Source organism: Melopsittacus undulatus, chromosome 10 (genome assembly GCF_012275295.1).
Source record: "Melopsittacus undulatus isolate bMelUnd1 chromosome 10, bMelUnd1.mat.Z, whole genome shotgun sequence".
NCBI classification, from domain to species: Eukaryota; Metazoa; Chordata; class Aves; order Psittaciformes; family Psittaculidae; genus Melopsittacus; species Melopsittacus undulatus.
In genome coordinates, this window is record NC_047536.1 from 33,240,066 (window position 1) to 33,256,283 (window position 16,218).

Consider the following 16,218-nt stretch of genomic DNA (forward strand, 5'->3'; position numbering starts at 1 on the left):
GAAGACCATGAGTTTTGGGGTTTCTTGGGAGTCCTGAGTCACATCTGGGCTCCAGCACATGGCTTCAGTCAGGGAGAACCCTTCCTGTTGTGGTGTTTGGAAAGGGCTCAGGGGATCCATCATGGATGGTGAGGAAGGGTGTAGAGAGAAGGCAGCTTTGGCTACTTCTCCCAAAATGATGGGGTATTATAGAACACAAAGGGAATGCTCTAGCCCTTCCATGAGGATGGGTATGAGGTTTCCTTTCTCTAAATGCATAACTTTAGGAGGTAACTTAAGCTTCTTTTGCATGGAAAAAGGTATTATGAAGGCCTTGATAATTGATATTAGAGGGTTGAGCAGGTGAAGGAGAGCATCAGAACTGCTGTAAGAGCATCCCCTACTCTAGGCTGGGGGAATCAGCCCAGATACCTCCATGGGTCAGGGCGAGAGACCTGTCTTGGTGCCACTGGGAATATGGGTGCTCAGTTCTCTTCCTTCCTTTTCATTTGCATCCCAGCCCTTCCTGTGCCCATCCTCACCTTCTACTCTAAGTGGGATTGGCACATAAGCCCCACTAAACCCATCCCCTCTCAATGACAGACGCACACACAGAGCTCAACACCTTTTGGGTTGGTTGGTTTGGTTTGAGGGTTCTTTTGGGGGAAAAGGGGGGGGGATTATTGGGTTTTTTTTTCCACTGTGGATGTTGTACCAGTTTTATTGGTAAAATTAACATGAAGCCTCACAAACGCTGGAACATGCTTTTCCTTTTAAAGAATTTCCACTGGACCTTAATGGTGAGCATCCAGTCGTTGACATATAAACTCTTACAAGCTGATGTGCACACGTGCGCCCGGGGGAGACGGTGGCAGCGTCCTGGTGTCAGGGATGGTTTCTGCGCGATGCACTGGGAGCCCACGATTCATTTTCCAGCCTTCTGGGCCTTCTGGGCAGACTTGGTGACTTTCCCGGCCCCACCGCTCTTCTTCTCCACGTTCTTGATGACTCCCACAGCCACGGTCTGCCGCATGTCACGGACAGCGAAGCGGCCTTGGGGAGGAGAGAGGGGACATAGCATCATAGAGTGGTTTGGGTTGGAAGGGACCTTAAAGCTCATCCAGTTCCAACCCCTGCCACTGGAGCAGCTGCTCAAGCCCCTGTGTCCAACCTGGCCTTGAGCACTGCCAGGGATGGGGCAGCCACAGCTTCTCTGGGCACCCTGTGCCAGCGTCTCAGCACCCTCACAGGGAAGAGCTTCTTCCTTATCTCCAGTCTGAACTTCCCCTGTTTCCATTTGAACCCATCACCCCTTGTCCTATTGCTACAGTCCCTGATGAAGAGTCCCTGTCCAGCATCTTTTTAGTCCCCTTCAAATATCAGAAGCTGCTCTGACATCCCCATTCAAGTTCTCTTTTCCAGGCTGAACAGCCCCAACCCTTCCTGCCTTTGCTAAAGCTTCCAGATGTGCAACATCATCCAAGCACCTTCCTGCATTAGGAGAGGACTTCTCTGAGCAGACTTCACTCTTTTTTCCCTGACCAGTTGTGGTTTAGGGCAGAGATGTGGAAGCTGGAAAATGGTTTTGCATTCAGAAACGATCAGGGTTTTATAACCTTGAAGAAAGGTTGGATGAAGCCTTGGGTGATATGGTTTAGTGTGAGGTGTCCCTGCCCATGGCAAGGGGGTTGGAACTGGATGATCTTAAGGTCCTTTCCAACCATAACTACTCTATGAAAGGTCCTGTTGCTCCCAGAGGGAAAATCCCAGCCTTGCCTTCAGAAACCCAGCTCAGCACAGAGCCTGTCCCATCCCCCTGTTCATACATCAGTTTTGCACCCCTAGATCACAGGGGAGCACCAAAACCTCCTCAGCTCCATCCCCATTGTAACTAGGGAAGTCTCAGCACATCTGGTGTGAGCTCTACACCCACAAACCCTTCATCCTCCTCCACAGGACACCTCCAAAGAGCCATTCCCTTACCAAGGGGTGGGTACTGGGAGAAGCTCTCCACACACATGGGCTTGCCGGGAATCATCTCCACAATGGCCGCATCACCCGATTTCAGGGACTTGGGGTTATCCTCCAGCTTCTTGCCCGAGCGCCGGTCGATCTTCTCCTTCAGCTCAGCGAACTTGCAGGCGATGTGAGCAGTGTGGCAGTCAATGACGGGCGAGTACCCGGCGCTGATCTGGCCAGGGTGGTTCAGGATGATCACCTGGGGGGCAGAAGGGTGTCAGGACAAGGCTGGGAGCAAGGGGGACAGGGCTGAAGCACACATAGAGCTGTGCTAACCTGAGATGTGAACTGCGCTGCCTCTTGCGGGGGGTCCGATTTGCTGTCCCCACACACGTTCCCGCGGCGGATGTCCTTGACGGAGACGTTCTTCACGTTGAAGCCAACGTTGTCCCCAGGCAGAGCCTCGCTCAGGGCCTCGTGGTGCATCTCCACCGACTTCACCTCGGTGGTGATGTTCACGGGCGCGAAGGTCACCACCATGCCGGGCCGCAGGATGCCGGTCTCCACTCGGCCCACGGGGACTGTGCCAATACCTTCAGAGACAAAGATAGAGCAGAGCAAGATGGAAGATGCTTGGAATACCCCTGGACCAGTAAAAGTGAGGTATCTCCAGTGCTTTTCATCATGTTTGCTTCTTGTTCCCAAACCCCCCAGTTTTTAGCTGCAAGATCAACATTAGGGTCTTCAAAAATACCTAAAGTCCATCAAAAATACCTAAAGTCCATCCTTTCTACCCAATGTTTCATAAAAAAATGAGTAACACCATCATCAGAAGGCCCTGAGCAATGCATGTGTCCTGAAAGCTCTTCCATTGTATTAGTGGCATCTCCTCCTTGAAAAGAGGTTGAGGAGTTGGATGGACCAGTCTGCTCCTCTACAATCACCCTGATGCTGCTACCTCCCATCTTCCCATAGTGTTCTCTAAGGACCTGCCTCACAGTGAAACCATCTCTCTTTGTCCCAGCTGAGCTAGAGGAGGACACAGACCTTCTCACCACCTTTTCTCTCCACTGCAAGCAGAATACTGTGTTAAAAAGAGAGTTAAACCCTATGTTGACCCATGTTCAATCCCTGCCTGGTTTCTGTAGCGCACATGTCCTTGGAAAAGTGTGGAAAAGGGCTGGAAACGGCTGTGCCAGGCAGTCAGCAGGGCAGAGAGCTCATGGGGTATTTATAGCTCAGAAGAGTGTCCCCATCACTGCTCCAGAGGGACAGGCAGATGAGCTGGCCTCTGTGCTCCCTGCATGGCTGGCACTGGCTTCCAGCTCAGCACATGGAGGTGCTGATGATGGACACCAGCATTTGGGAAGCAATGGCAGACTGTGGCCAAGCCATCATGCACCAGCCACCCTTCTACCCAGAAGAGTTTGAAGAGCTCAATCCCTCCAGTTTCCCAATACCTGGAAATGTCATTCCTAAGTTCCCATGGGATGAAGACTCCGGTTAAAGCAAGGCTTTTGCTCACCTCCAATCTTGTAGACATCCTGGAGGGGCAGACGCAGGGGTTTATCTGTGGGGCGGGTTGGGGGCAGGATGGTGTCCAGGGCCTCCAAGAGGGACACCCCACTGGCATTGCCTTCCTTGCGCTCCACCTTCCAGCCTTTGAACCAAGGCATCTGCAAACAGAGGAGCAACACCATAGGATCCCAGGCTGGTTTGGGATGAAGGGACCTTTAAGCTCATCCAGTTCCAGTCCTCTGTCATGGGCAGGGACATCTTCCACTAGAGCAGATTACTCCAAGCTCCATCCAACCTGGCCTTGAACACTTCTGTTCTATTTGCCCCCTTTCAGCAACATGCAAAACATCCATTAACAAGAGAAAAAGGATGGAATTGGTTAAAACTAAACCCAGAGCCCCCTTTTCCAACACCAACCCATGGTGCTGTGCCAGCTGCCTGGATCCTGCTCTCCAGCAGTGATGCCTCCACCATAGGGACTACAGGGTCTCCAGCCAAGTCCCACTTACAAAGCTGCCAAGCTTCAGACCTGGGAATGAAGTTTCTTCAAGGCAAGCCCCAGACAGATGCTTCTCCCTATTCCCTCCTGCCATCACCCTTCCAGACTTTGGATTTCAAACCCTGGCTTGGGAGGATGCTGGAAACCTGCACCAAGGCTGTAGAGGAGCAGGGTCATTTAGCACAGATGCTCTCTGCTCCTGCTCTAAATTGGACCCTTGAAGCTAAAAGTGGCCAGAAAAGAGGCAGAGAGGTATGGAAATGTGCTCAGCAGAGGCCATGGTTTGATGCAGGGAACCACAGTGCTTTCTTGGGATGATGCTGCACATCTGGAAGCTGTAGCAACACCTGGGGCTTGCCAGCAAGACAGATTCAGTCCTGGGTCTGAACAGTCTCTGTTGTATCCCAATACAAGAAACAGGGATCAGCAAAAGCAAGGTCGTTCCCCTGCCTCTGCACAGGGAGGATTAGACAGCATTTTCCCACTCAGATGTAAAACAATGCCCATTTGCAGCTCCATCACACAAGTTATGGATGTGGCCTTTTCCTTAGGTGCCAACACCAGTAGCACAGTGTGATGGGGTTGGGGTAAGGGGTTAAACAAGAACAGGACCCCCAGAGTGCCCCTGGTTTCACAGCCAGAGAACACGGCTATGCCAAAGATGGTTTCCTATCCTTCAATCCGCATTGCTTTTGGGAAGGACCAAGGAAAAGATGCAGGTCTAGCCATGGAATTCAGCCTGCATCAAGCATGTCCAGGTCAGCTTCCTTTCCTTTCAGTGCTTTATCCAGGAAACTTCTGATAACTCAAGAATCAGATAAATTCACACTTGGACACATCCTGGGGCCAAATCTACCCTGGGAAACCTCTGCATGGCCCCAGATTGACAAGCACCTGCAAAACCTGCTTTGTGATGCCTCCAAGGGCCACCCAAGTGAAACCTTTCCTATCCATTCCCCAGATCTGATTCCCAAAGAGCAATTCCTATTTCACCGCTCTTATGGCAAAAGCAGGATCTGACCAAACCCTGCAGCCAGTCAGGATAAACTGCAGGCTCAGGCTCCCACAAATAACAGCTCAGCTCCAACTCACTTGCACCCCAAGTGCATTTTACAGAGCAATTGCCCTTCTCTGATTTTACCCACCCCATGAACATCCCAACACACCCACCCTAGCATCAAGGCATCACTCCCAGCTACCACACTCCTTCGCACTGCAGATCAGGTGCATTTGGGTTGCAGCATCCCATGGGATGAAAGTCTCCCAAACCCCATCAAACGGCCGTGTTCTGTCAGCTGCACCACCAGCAAACTGCTTCCCATAAAATCCCATTCCCCAAAAAGCCCCAAATGTGACTCATTGATGCTGTTGCAGCCCAGGCACCATTCTGTGCAGTTGGCCTTAGGCTGATGTGCAGCAGGGACGTGGGCTGGAGTGTCCCACGCAGAGCTGGCTCCAGCCTGACGTACCACCACATCCCCCTCAACCCGGAGGTGATGGGAGCTGTAGGGACGTCACAGCTCTAATCCCCACTTTCTGATCAGTCCCCTGATGGACACACAAGCAAAGGGCTGAGTTATTTCAGCTCCTGCCTTCTCCTGGGCAGTGCATCGCATTAAGGACATGCTCCGAGAGGAAGGAGACCACTGAGCCCCATCCTGTTCTGTGCCTCCCCTCTATTAATAGTGCTGTTTGGGATCATCTTCCCGGCCCAGCAGCTGCTGACATTTGGAGCCTGTCTGATTTGAGGCACCCCGGAGCTATGTGGCTGGGTTTGGCATGGCCTTGGCTGACCTTTATCCGCAGGGAACAGGAATCTCCCAAGCACCCCAAAAATCCCTTCCTTCCAAGCAGCCCCAAGCGAGCTGCCCTTCCCAGGACAGTGTGAGTTTACATTGCAGCACTCTAGCATAGGCTCATGATCCCTGACCTCCCTCAATCACTGCTCTACACATACATTGCCTCTGTGCCTTGTCATAGGGCCTTGACCCATAATCCATAAGTGAAGCCCTGAATTCCCCTTAAGCATCAAATTTCCCATTAGCTTCACAAGAGATTGCTAAGGATTCCTGGTCGAAGCAACTTCAAGGTCACCCAGAAAGCAGTAAGGGAGCAGGGACCTTCCTCTGGCCACAACTTTCCAGCCCATTATTTCTTAGGAGACTAAAGCTGGGGTAGCTTTTCCTCCAAAGAACCAGTGTCTGAGTCACAAATGTTATTGGCAGCCTGTCACTGAGAACCCCACATCCTTCTCTAAGGGCTTCTAATCTCTATGGGGTTCTAGTCTCTTCTTTCTTCTCTGCCATCATATGAAATAATGGAAAGGGCCCACCCTGCTTTTGTATCCCCACCAGCCCCATCACTGTATAAATGGACTGGACAAGGAGCAGCACCAAATGGATGCTCCAGGAAACCGTGGGTTTGGCATGGGGAACCTGGTACCTCCTCAAGAAAAAGCCATCTTAAGAAGTGAGATGTCAGCACTGGAGCTGGAGGTGCAGCCATTGCAGTGGTGTATAGCTCCAATGGGAAAGGGTACCCAAACCCCAACATGACAGAGCTTTGCTGTGTGATGGGAGCCATTCCAAGCCTGTGACCACATCATGTTCTTTCCCTCAGAAAACAATGTCCTAAAACCACACACAACATTCCTGCTGAGAGTGACAATTGCTGCGGATGGTTCTAATGTTACCATGGGTCTGATGATGTGAAACATTCAAATCACATCCCAGAGGCAGAGCCATGGGGATCATCTCCTGAAGATGTTCATGTTTAGCTGCTGGGGTGTCTGGCCATGGTACAGCAATCAGTGTGACCCATTCATCCCAGCTTGGTGCAATCAGAGCTACGTGACAAACACATCTATGCTGGCAACATGGGCCATCACCATGATGGGTACACGAAACATGCCTGGGTTTTCAGAGCATGGAGGTCAGCTTCAACCTGGATGAGGGTACTCTGGATACGGGGGAGAAGTCTAACCCAACACACACTTACATTGGGAGAAGGCTCCAGCATGTTGTCTCCATGCCAGCCCGAGATGGGCACGAAGGGAACTGTGGCTGGGTTGTAGCCGATCTTCTTGATGTAGGCGCTGACCTCCTTGACGATCTCATCGTAGCGCTTCTCACTGTATGGGGGCTCCGTGGAATCCATCTTGTTGATGCCCACGATGAGCTGCTTCACCCCCAGGGTGTAGGCCAGCAGAGCGTGCTCACGGGTCTGCCCGTTCTTGGAGATACCAGCTTCAAACTCACCCACACCGGCAGCGACGATCAGGACAGCGCAGTCAGCCTGGGAGGAGAGAGCTAATGAATGGCTTCTGCTCCCAGAGAATGATGCTCCTGGTGAGGAAGTCACTGATGACTCCTACTCAATGGCTTGGACCAACTTCCCACCAGTTGCTACCCATAACCCTGCAGATCTGCCTCAAAACTGACCTAGCTGCTACATCAGACTTGCCCACCAGGCATGGGTTTGCAATGTGGGTTGGAAATCAGAGTGCATCACTCTAACCAGGACCTCATCTTGATCATGCAGAGATGCTCGGACAAGGCCTTATCTATAACTACTGAAGTCTTGCATATAATCTCCCTGGGTGATGGGTGAGACTCCAACCATGGCAACCCAGAATACTTCTGTACCCAGAGCCCATAGCAGAACATGCCTGGGTCTGACAGAAAGTCAACTGACATTGCAATGGGGATCTTACTGGGCACGCAATGGGGCTCATCCAGCACCCATCAATGACTGGGAGATGCAAGAATGTTCTGCAGTGTGGTGAGGGGAAATTACCCTGCTCTGGATAGGTAGACCATTGAGTTTGGCAACATGATGTGGCTCATGGGACAAAAACAGATGTTTCAAGTAAAAGGAAGGTGAAAAGATCCATAGAGTTTCCTTTAGCCAATAAATCCTAATGGATTGTTGGAAGTTTTGTTGGCTAAAGTAATGTGGAGGTATCCTTACACAAAAGCCTGTAGATCACAGCATCCCACCCACCAGAGAGGCTGTATTCATTCCCACCTCCTCCAAAAGGACTCCAACAGCACCTACTTGACCCTAGGCTTGTCAGCTTCCCATTTCCAGCATCCCCCCATCTCCTGGCCACCATTCCTCACCTGGGAGGTGCCGGTGATCATGTTCTTGATGAAGTCCCTGTGGCCAGGAGCATCAATGATGGTGATGTAGTACTTGGTGGTCTCGAACTTCCACAGCGAGATGTCAATGGTGATGCCACGCTCACGCTCGGCCTTCAGCTTGTCCAGCACCCAGGCGTATTTGAAGGACCCCTTCCCCATCTGGCCAACATGAAGGCAAGAACCAGTAAGAAAACCCAAGCCCATATCCCAGGCTCATGTAGGCAGAGGGTCACATTGCAGACATTGAAGGCATAATTCCCTATGTTCAATGGCAGCCGTGATCCATTTACTAACAGATACAGGAGATGGGATTCTCAATGTGTTTCTCAACCAGAAGAGCTGTGAAGTGAATCTGAATGGGACTTGATGGGCAAGATCTGGAGCCAGTGACCCATGAGGTCTCCTCCATGGTCCTGCACTGCTGCTGGGAAATGATGCTACAGAACTCTACAGCAGTGATGGAAGCTTCTAATTGTATTTTAATCTCTTAACTGATGCTGGGAGGCAGCTGCTTTATGGGTAAGGGAATTGCTGCATGGATGAGCCTAGAACTGGTAGCATGGAGGAGGAGAAGGGGTTAAAAGGAAATTAAAATGCGAGATGGTTGCTATGAGCAGAACAGAACCGGGACTGATTCTTGCCACACAGGGTGTGCAAATTCACACGCCAGACCAACTGTCATTGCCAAATGGCCAAAACCTCAGCCAACATTGTAATGCATAAAACCCTGCTGGGTGAGATTAGCTACAGTAAATCCATCCTGTGATAAAGCACATTCCTTGGTAAAACCACAGCCTTGCTTCTGATGCGCATTCACCTTTGGGTCAGTGCTCTTTGACATCATGGAGAGGTGGAATCCCCCCCAGCATCGGAGTGATGCTCTCAGTCTGAGCTGGGATGCTGTCAACATGGAGATGAGGCAGGATAAGACCCCCCCTTGGTGACCATGCTGTGTGCTGGGGCAGTCTGGGGAGCCTGGCTGAAGCAAAGGATTAATGGGCATCAACCATCAGCTCTTGGCCTCGGATGCAAGGGGCTCTTTTAAGATGGAAAATGGAATTTAGGTCATTTGCAGATGATTTCATGGGCTCCCAGCACTGTGCAAGGACAGAGCTGCAGTACCCCACTCCCACCCACCCATCCCAGTGTCCTCTGCAGCCACAGCTCCTTCTGGAGGATCAATGCATCCTGGCCAATTATAAATCACTGCTCCAGAGGGAAGCGCTTCCCCATTGCGGGCAGCTTCGGCTATGATCCTCACTGAGAAACCTAATGCAGCATCATCACCTCCCTACCCATCCTACCCACCCCAAGCCCCTGGCTCCAACATTCCAGCCCCACATCCACGTAATTCAGCACCAGGAATTAACGTGCTCAGTTAATGGTGCTGCCTGGTTTACGTAAGAGCCGAGCGCTGCGATGACTTTGCAGCTTGCTATGGAGGATTACCAGCAAAATCCTCACGGCAGGAGCAAACCTCCTCCTCCTTGCATGGAATGCCAGTCAAGAGGGTGATGCCCCATCTCTGATGGGCAGCTGGGAGCTCTGGAGCCTGCAGGAAGGGCAATCCAGGCATGGAAAAATCCAGAATCAAAGCCCTGCTCCTAAGCATCCTCTGGAAGAGCAGGAGCTTGGGGGTTAACCCTTTCCAGCATGCACATCAAATCCATCTCTTGATAAGGGAAAAAGGGAGGGGGTCATTCAAGCGTGCTCATTTATCGCTGGAAAAGGTGGAGATGCACCAAGGATTTTGTGCTTTAGAATAGGTAGATCTTGGGCAGGAGCTCAATCCCACAGCCTCCCACCCATCAGCAGCCTATTCCTTCCCTTCTGCCTGGGGAAACTGAGGCACAGAGCAGAACCCCCCATCTCTCCCATAGGAACAGAGCAGGAATCAGCACCTGATCACAGGGATCACATCCACACACAAACAGCCTCTCATCATGTGAAACCCCCACCCCAAACTGGGCATCGCACAGACCTTGAAGACAAATGAGATCCTTTATTTAGCAAACTGTTCCCCTCCTTTCACGGGGTATATTCAGTTACCCAGAGCTGTTGTTGCAAAACCCAGGGTATTATCTAGCTTTGCACAATACCTTCCCTGTTCAGGGCCAGAAACAGCCTGCTTTTCCTTGCCTGAACCCCAGCACAGGGACAGCTTTCTAGTTGGAGACCACAAACACGGATCTCGTCCTTTAGTTTTGCATAGTCTTTGGGAGATCCCATTACCTTGGAGGCAAAAGACAAGAGGAAAAATCCTTTCTCTTTTATATATAAACCCTCCTATCAACCCCTGGGGTTTTTTGCTGGCTTTTTGGGTGCAGGCAGGCTTCCATTTCCTATGAATGCCACCTAATGGAAGAAAACCCTTCCCCAGCCCTGCACCAGAAAATGGAGTCGGAAAGCTCAGTCAATAGGCTATTAATAGCAGCTCCCAGTCCCCGCATATTCCGGCAAGTCAGTGGAAGTGTCTGTTCCATTAAAATAGCTGCAATCGCATCCACAATAACCTCATCAAGCCATACCCCATCTATAGGTAAAGGGAGGGGGAATCTATGGGGGATCATTTTGGAATAGGGAAGAGAAGGGTCATTTTGTAGGAGGAAGATCTTTGCTTAAAGGCTGAGGGAAAGGGCTGGCAGTGAGGCAGGAAAATGGGGGTTTAGCTCCGATGCTATCAGCAGATTTAAAGGGTTAAGACAAACACTAAAAGGCTTAAATAAGGTTGGCAGCTCTATAAACCTCCTCTTTTCCATGCGAATGTGGGATCTTATCCAGGAAAAACATGGAGGGATATCTGCATTAAAGGTTCCTGGAATGATGACGACAAGCCATCTTCGGAGAGAGCGGATCTGCCCTATCAATAACAGCCGGGCTCTTCCCGGCTCACCCACCTCTCTAGAATTTACCATCATTAATTTCCAAGAGCTTCCAGTTCACGTTTGGATTCCCAACATTATTTCTTCCTCTTTAATCTCTGTGTTTGCCACATTACAGGCATTGGGTTGTGCTTTATGAGTGGCAGTATCCACTATTAAATGGCTATAAATGCCACCATTAAACAAAAGAACTTGATTTAAATGCTCCTGCTTCATGCCAGCTCTTCTGTATTAAAGGCTACCAATCCGGCTACAAGTCAGCCCCTCTGCCTGAGGAAAATGGGAATGGGGCTTTTAAACTGGATCAAAGGAGTGGTCCAGCTGATGCAGGACCTTGTGCCCAGCAGGCACTGGCAGGGGATGCTTCAGAGCGAGATTCAGAGAGCTCTGCACTAGGCAATGAGGGATTATCCGGTTTTCCTCCTTATGGGCAATATTTAGAAGGAATTTCATGCCCTGGTTCGTGGCTCTTCCAGAACCCTATTGATGACCACCGGTTTCCTAACCCATCTCGCAGACTTCACCATGTCCATGCCCTCATTACCAGCCTGCAGCATGGAGTATCCCAGCTCTGGAGAAGAGGGTGGCAAGCACCCAAATGCCCTATTTTCCCAAGGCCAGAGAAGTCAGGAAGACCCAGGGGTGCAGAGGGAGAAAAATAGATGGGAACAAAGGGAGAAAGAGAAGGTACGAGAAGGGCAGCACCAGGAAAACGGGGAAAAGGGGCCTATTTGGGGTGTCAGTGTGGAGCATCCCTGCGGATGGGGCTGTGGGATGGGGGGAATGCTGCAGGATGGGCTCCTCACCTCAGCAGCTTCCTTCTCGAATTTCTCAATGGTCCTTTTGTCAATGCCCCCGCATTTGTAGATGAGGTGCCCGGTGGTGGTGGATTTCCCAGAGTCCACATGCCCAATGACGACGATGTTGATGTGCGTCTTCTCCTTCCCCATGCTGCTGGGCTACGTGGGGCTGGCTGGGGCAGGCGGCGATGGGAATGCAGTTGTGGGGTTTGGGAGGCTGCAGGGGAAGAGGCAGGCACATCAGAACAGCCCCTATGACAGCCCCTTCCCAACCCATTGAGGGCAGCTCTCCTCCCATCTCCCCACCTTCCCGCTGGACCATGTGCCCCATCCCAGCTGGGGGTGCCCAGCCTTGTCTGGCAGCTCTGCCCGTGCTGGGATGGAGCCAGGAGGGCTATTTCTGGCCACTGTGCACATCCTCCAAGTCTCAGCAAGATGCCTCTTCTGTCAACGTCCTGCCCTCCATGGAGACCCCCAGGGCTACGTCATCGGTGCCTCGAAGGTGCCCTTCCTCCCTGGAAAACCTTCCTTTGGCTGCTACTGCTGCCTTCTCGGTCTTTCCAAACCCCAGGGCATCTCCTCCATGTTGTAGGTACCCCTGGGAGGAGCTGTGGGTGCCCGGCCCTATGAGCTGCCCTCACCATTCCCAACCCATGCACGGTTCGGGTGACAACATGGTGACTGCAAAATGGGATGGACAAAAATAGCCCTCGCCTGGTCCCCAGAGCAGGGCTGAGCCCGCAATGGGTTGGGGGGGGGGGGGGGCGGGGTGTTATGTTTTTCTGCCATGAATCAGGATGAAACAGAGGGAAAAGGATGAAAACACAAATCCAAGGAGCTGCTGTGGCATCTCCCCACGTTCCCATGGCTCTGCGGCTGCTGCGCAAAGCCGACGGGATCGGGAGCTTCCATTTGATGTGTAATCAAATCCCATTTCACGAATCAGCCCATAAAACTAAAGGAGGTCAGGAGGAGTTTGCTGCTCTAGCGGCGATTCAGTCATGCGGGCAATGATACCCCGCTGCGAGGAGCCTCCCTGGGCAGCGAGAGCTCCGTCCCTGCGCTGCCCTTGAGCGGCTCCCGTCCGGATCTGGCCATTCTGCAGCTCCGCAGGGATGCCCGCACCCGGGTGCGGGTCCCTCTGCCCCGAGCACATCCCAGCACCCAGGATGGGAGTTATGGGATCGCATTGGGAAGAGGGGTTTTATTTTACCCTGTTATTGTTGTTGTTTTCCTCCTCCTCCCCCCCAAGGGCGGGGGGAGCAGGGCAATTCCCACCTGCGGGAAGAGGCACCTGCGGGATGAAGGAACGGCTCAGCCCCATCCTCTCCCTCCCTACCCGGGGGTACCCACACCCCATATAGCACATAGGGGGGATGCGCACCGAACACCCTGGGGCAGGGACCCCCCCCCATCAATACCCAATCCCCCCCATTGGTGCGGAGCGGCCCGATCCCAGCCGGGGGCCCGGAGCTCTTACCGGAGCGGCGGTCGGGGCGGCAGAGGCTGCCAGCTTGGGCTCCGGCGGCTTTATCTCCCCGGGAGGGGCCCACCTATTGACGGCGGCAGCGCAATGCAGCGGCCCCCCCGCACTACGGCAATGCGGTACCGGGCGGGGGAGGAGGAGGAGGAGGCGCGCCGGGGGGAGGAGGAGGAGGAGGGAGCGGGGTGAGGCGGAGAGAGAGACGGAGGATGGGGATGGGAGGGAAGGTAGAGGGATGGGAAGGAGGTGGAAGGATGGGGGATAAAGGGATGGAGGAAGATGGAGGGATGGGAGAAATGATATAGGTGGGGGGAGATAGAAGGGGGGGGATGGAGGGATGGGAAAAACAGAAGGAGAAATGGAGGGGTGGGAAATGGAGGGGTGGAAAGAAGGTGGAAGGAGAGGTGGTAAAGGGATGGGAAGAAGATGGAGGGATGGGGAAAATGGAGGGATGGGTGATAAAGATAGGAAGATGGAGAAGGATGAGAAGGAGGTTGAAGGATGGGAGATAAAGGGATGGAGAGAGATGGAGGGATGGGAAAAAAACTGTAGGGATGAGAGAAATTTAGAAGTGGGGAAGAGACAGAGGGGTAGAAGATGGAGGGATGGGAAGATCAAAGGATGGAAGACAGAGGTCAGAGGGAGATAGCAGGATGGAAGATAGAGGAATGGAAGGAAGGTGGAAGGCTCAAAGATGGAGAGATGAGAGAGATGGGAGAGGAAGGTATGAGAGGGAGTGATGAAGAGATTGAAGATACAGGGATGAGAGAAAGATGGAGGAATAGAGGGAGATGGAAAGAAGGTCTTTTTAGAAGACAGGAGAGATGATGGAAATGCTGGTCTGGGGTAGCGGCACAGATGGAGGCCAAGTGGGGCCTGGACCCCCTTTGGCAGCCTGGGGGTGAAGGGATAGGGCTGGGATTGGATGGGGGCCCAGGACCACCAAGTACCCAGCCCTTGCTCTGCCCCCCTAGGACCAGTGGTGCAAAAGGGCTGGTTTCCCACATGCACTGTGAGGAGAGGGGGGGTTCCTGCATAGTGTTCAGGGCAAACACACTTGCAACACATATATTGGCTGCTCAAGGCTCAAGGTTTATTAACAGCATCTAATTTAATGGGCTTCAAGGCCTTGGAGGACCAGGAAACCATAAGCAATCTCCTTCAGTAATACCATGAGACTTTCTTTGCATAAAACCAGATGACACATAGTGGTCAGAGTATTTATCCCAGTGTCAGCTGCACAATCACAAGGATAATGCAAAATCTTCTGTGTCCCAAAATATAGGTCAGGAGAAAGCTAATTCTGCATCAAGCTATGCAATTTTATGGCACATCCTCCCAGTGAATACAACAGCTCCATCAGGTACTCTCAGGTGCTCTTATGAAGGGACTTACCTTCATAATCCAAGGGTTAAAAACTGACACATGTAAATGCCACTGACCTCTCATTAACACTTAAAAGGAGACTTTAGGAAAGATATCTTTTCCTTCTATGCAGCATCCCTTGTGCAACATGAAGGCACTGAGTGCCAGGAAAAACAAACTTCCAAGAGGAAGGCTTTAAGAACTTGAAGGGATTGTCCCAGCCTTGTGTTGGGATAGGAGCAATGGTGTTACCCCAGGTCTGCATGTGTTAGGGATGAACACCAATGCAGTAACACAGAGGAGGGATGGGTATAGGAATCCCTTACTCTTTCTATCCCTATTTCAGTGCTTTGCCAAGAAATAATGCCCTGTTTTTATACAAGAGCTTTAAGCAGCCTGGGAACTGCCCTCAGCAGGGCTGCATTTGCTAATGAAGGCTTCAGCCTTAGTGGAGATGGAGTAAATCCCAGATCCCTCCGTGTTTGAGCTATGTGAGCATGTGATGGAGCTCTCCTCTCTGCAGCAAAGGGAATGTGAACTCTCACCCTTTTCCCAGGCAGGGATAAGAGAAACGGGCAGCGCTTTACTTGTACAATGAAACAGAGCCTGATGGCCCACGGGACTATAAATAGTATGGACACGAGTAGCAGAGGGGGCTGACAGACCTGGCTAATCCTGGCTCTGTTAAGCCACTTTATTCCCAGCCTCCAAGAAGCTTAAAGCCACAGTGGTGTGCCCAGAGAAATGGGTTCCACCAAACACATGTGATCCCAATGGACCATCAGGATCAATTTTAACACCCGACTGGAACCATCTTCCCTCTTGGAAAACAGTGGGAATCTGTCCTTAAACGTTCAGCTATGTAAAAGAAGAGACCTGAGCAGGCAGCATCTGAAGGCGGCTGAATTTTAGCGCCTCATCCCCATCCATCTGGCTTCAGATTCGGGTCCCAGCTGAAACAATTCCCATGCATCCTATTTAGGCTTCATTCCCCCACTCCAAAAAGCCATCCCCAAATGGTTTGAGGTCACTTAAGAAAACAGAACCCCCCCACAAAGGGATGGGCAGGATGCACACAGAGCAGGTACCTCATACCCCTTTCACCATCACTTCAACCCCATCCAGCCCCACAGCCCCAAGGTTAAGATCTGATGCTTTAAGCTAAAAATTCCCTTTTCCCAGCCATAATAATAAAGATTCCTATTTTTCCCCCCAAAGAGGCCCTGCACAGTGAGACTGGGAGAGCAAGGAATCCGCAGTGCTGGTAATTTGTATGTATCTGGGATATGAACACCCCAGGCTGTCTGCCTGGATTTGCCTTCACACTGGGGGTGTTTCCTCCCGCGAGTAACATGTTCAGCTGAGCACTCGTGGCTTGTCACTATAAAATGCAGCAGGTCTGCTCTGGAGGTGGGGGATTGGGCACAGAACACTTCCCAAAGGATGCCTGCCTTGATGCTGCACCCAAAGCCCTGCTCTTACTGGGGATAAGCTGGGGATGGACACAGGAATAGCTGTAAATTGATTTTTCCCCCCTCCTTCCCATGCAAAGCAGTAGAGATATTTTCCTTGAAAGGAGGAAATGCAGCTC

The 16,218-nt window shown here is 51.8% G+C and overlaps 1 protein-coding gene across 1 annotated transcript; it reads right to left on the minus strand.

The window, feature by feature from the left end:
• Positions 1-680: 680 nt before the first annotated feature.
• EEF1A2 (eukaryotic translation elongation factor 1 alpha 2) lies at positions 681-13,561 on the minus strand. Its single transcript, XM_005146794.2, has 8 exons — positions 13,260-13,561; positions 11,786-11,996; positions 8,077-8,256; positions 6,953-7,249; positions 3,464-3,614; positions 2,275-2,531; positions 1,963-2,197; positions 681-1,032 (listed from the first exon to the last, which is right to left on the minus strand). The coding sequence occupies exons 2-8, from the start codon at positions 11,927-11,929 to the stop codon at positions 905-907; spliced, it is 1,392 nt and encodes a 463-aa protein (XP_005146851.1). The 5' UTR covers positions 11,930-11,996; positions 13,260-13,561; the 3' UTR covers positions 681-904.
• Positions 13,562-16,218: the final 2,657 nt, after the last annotated feature.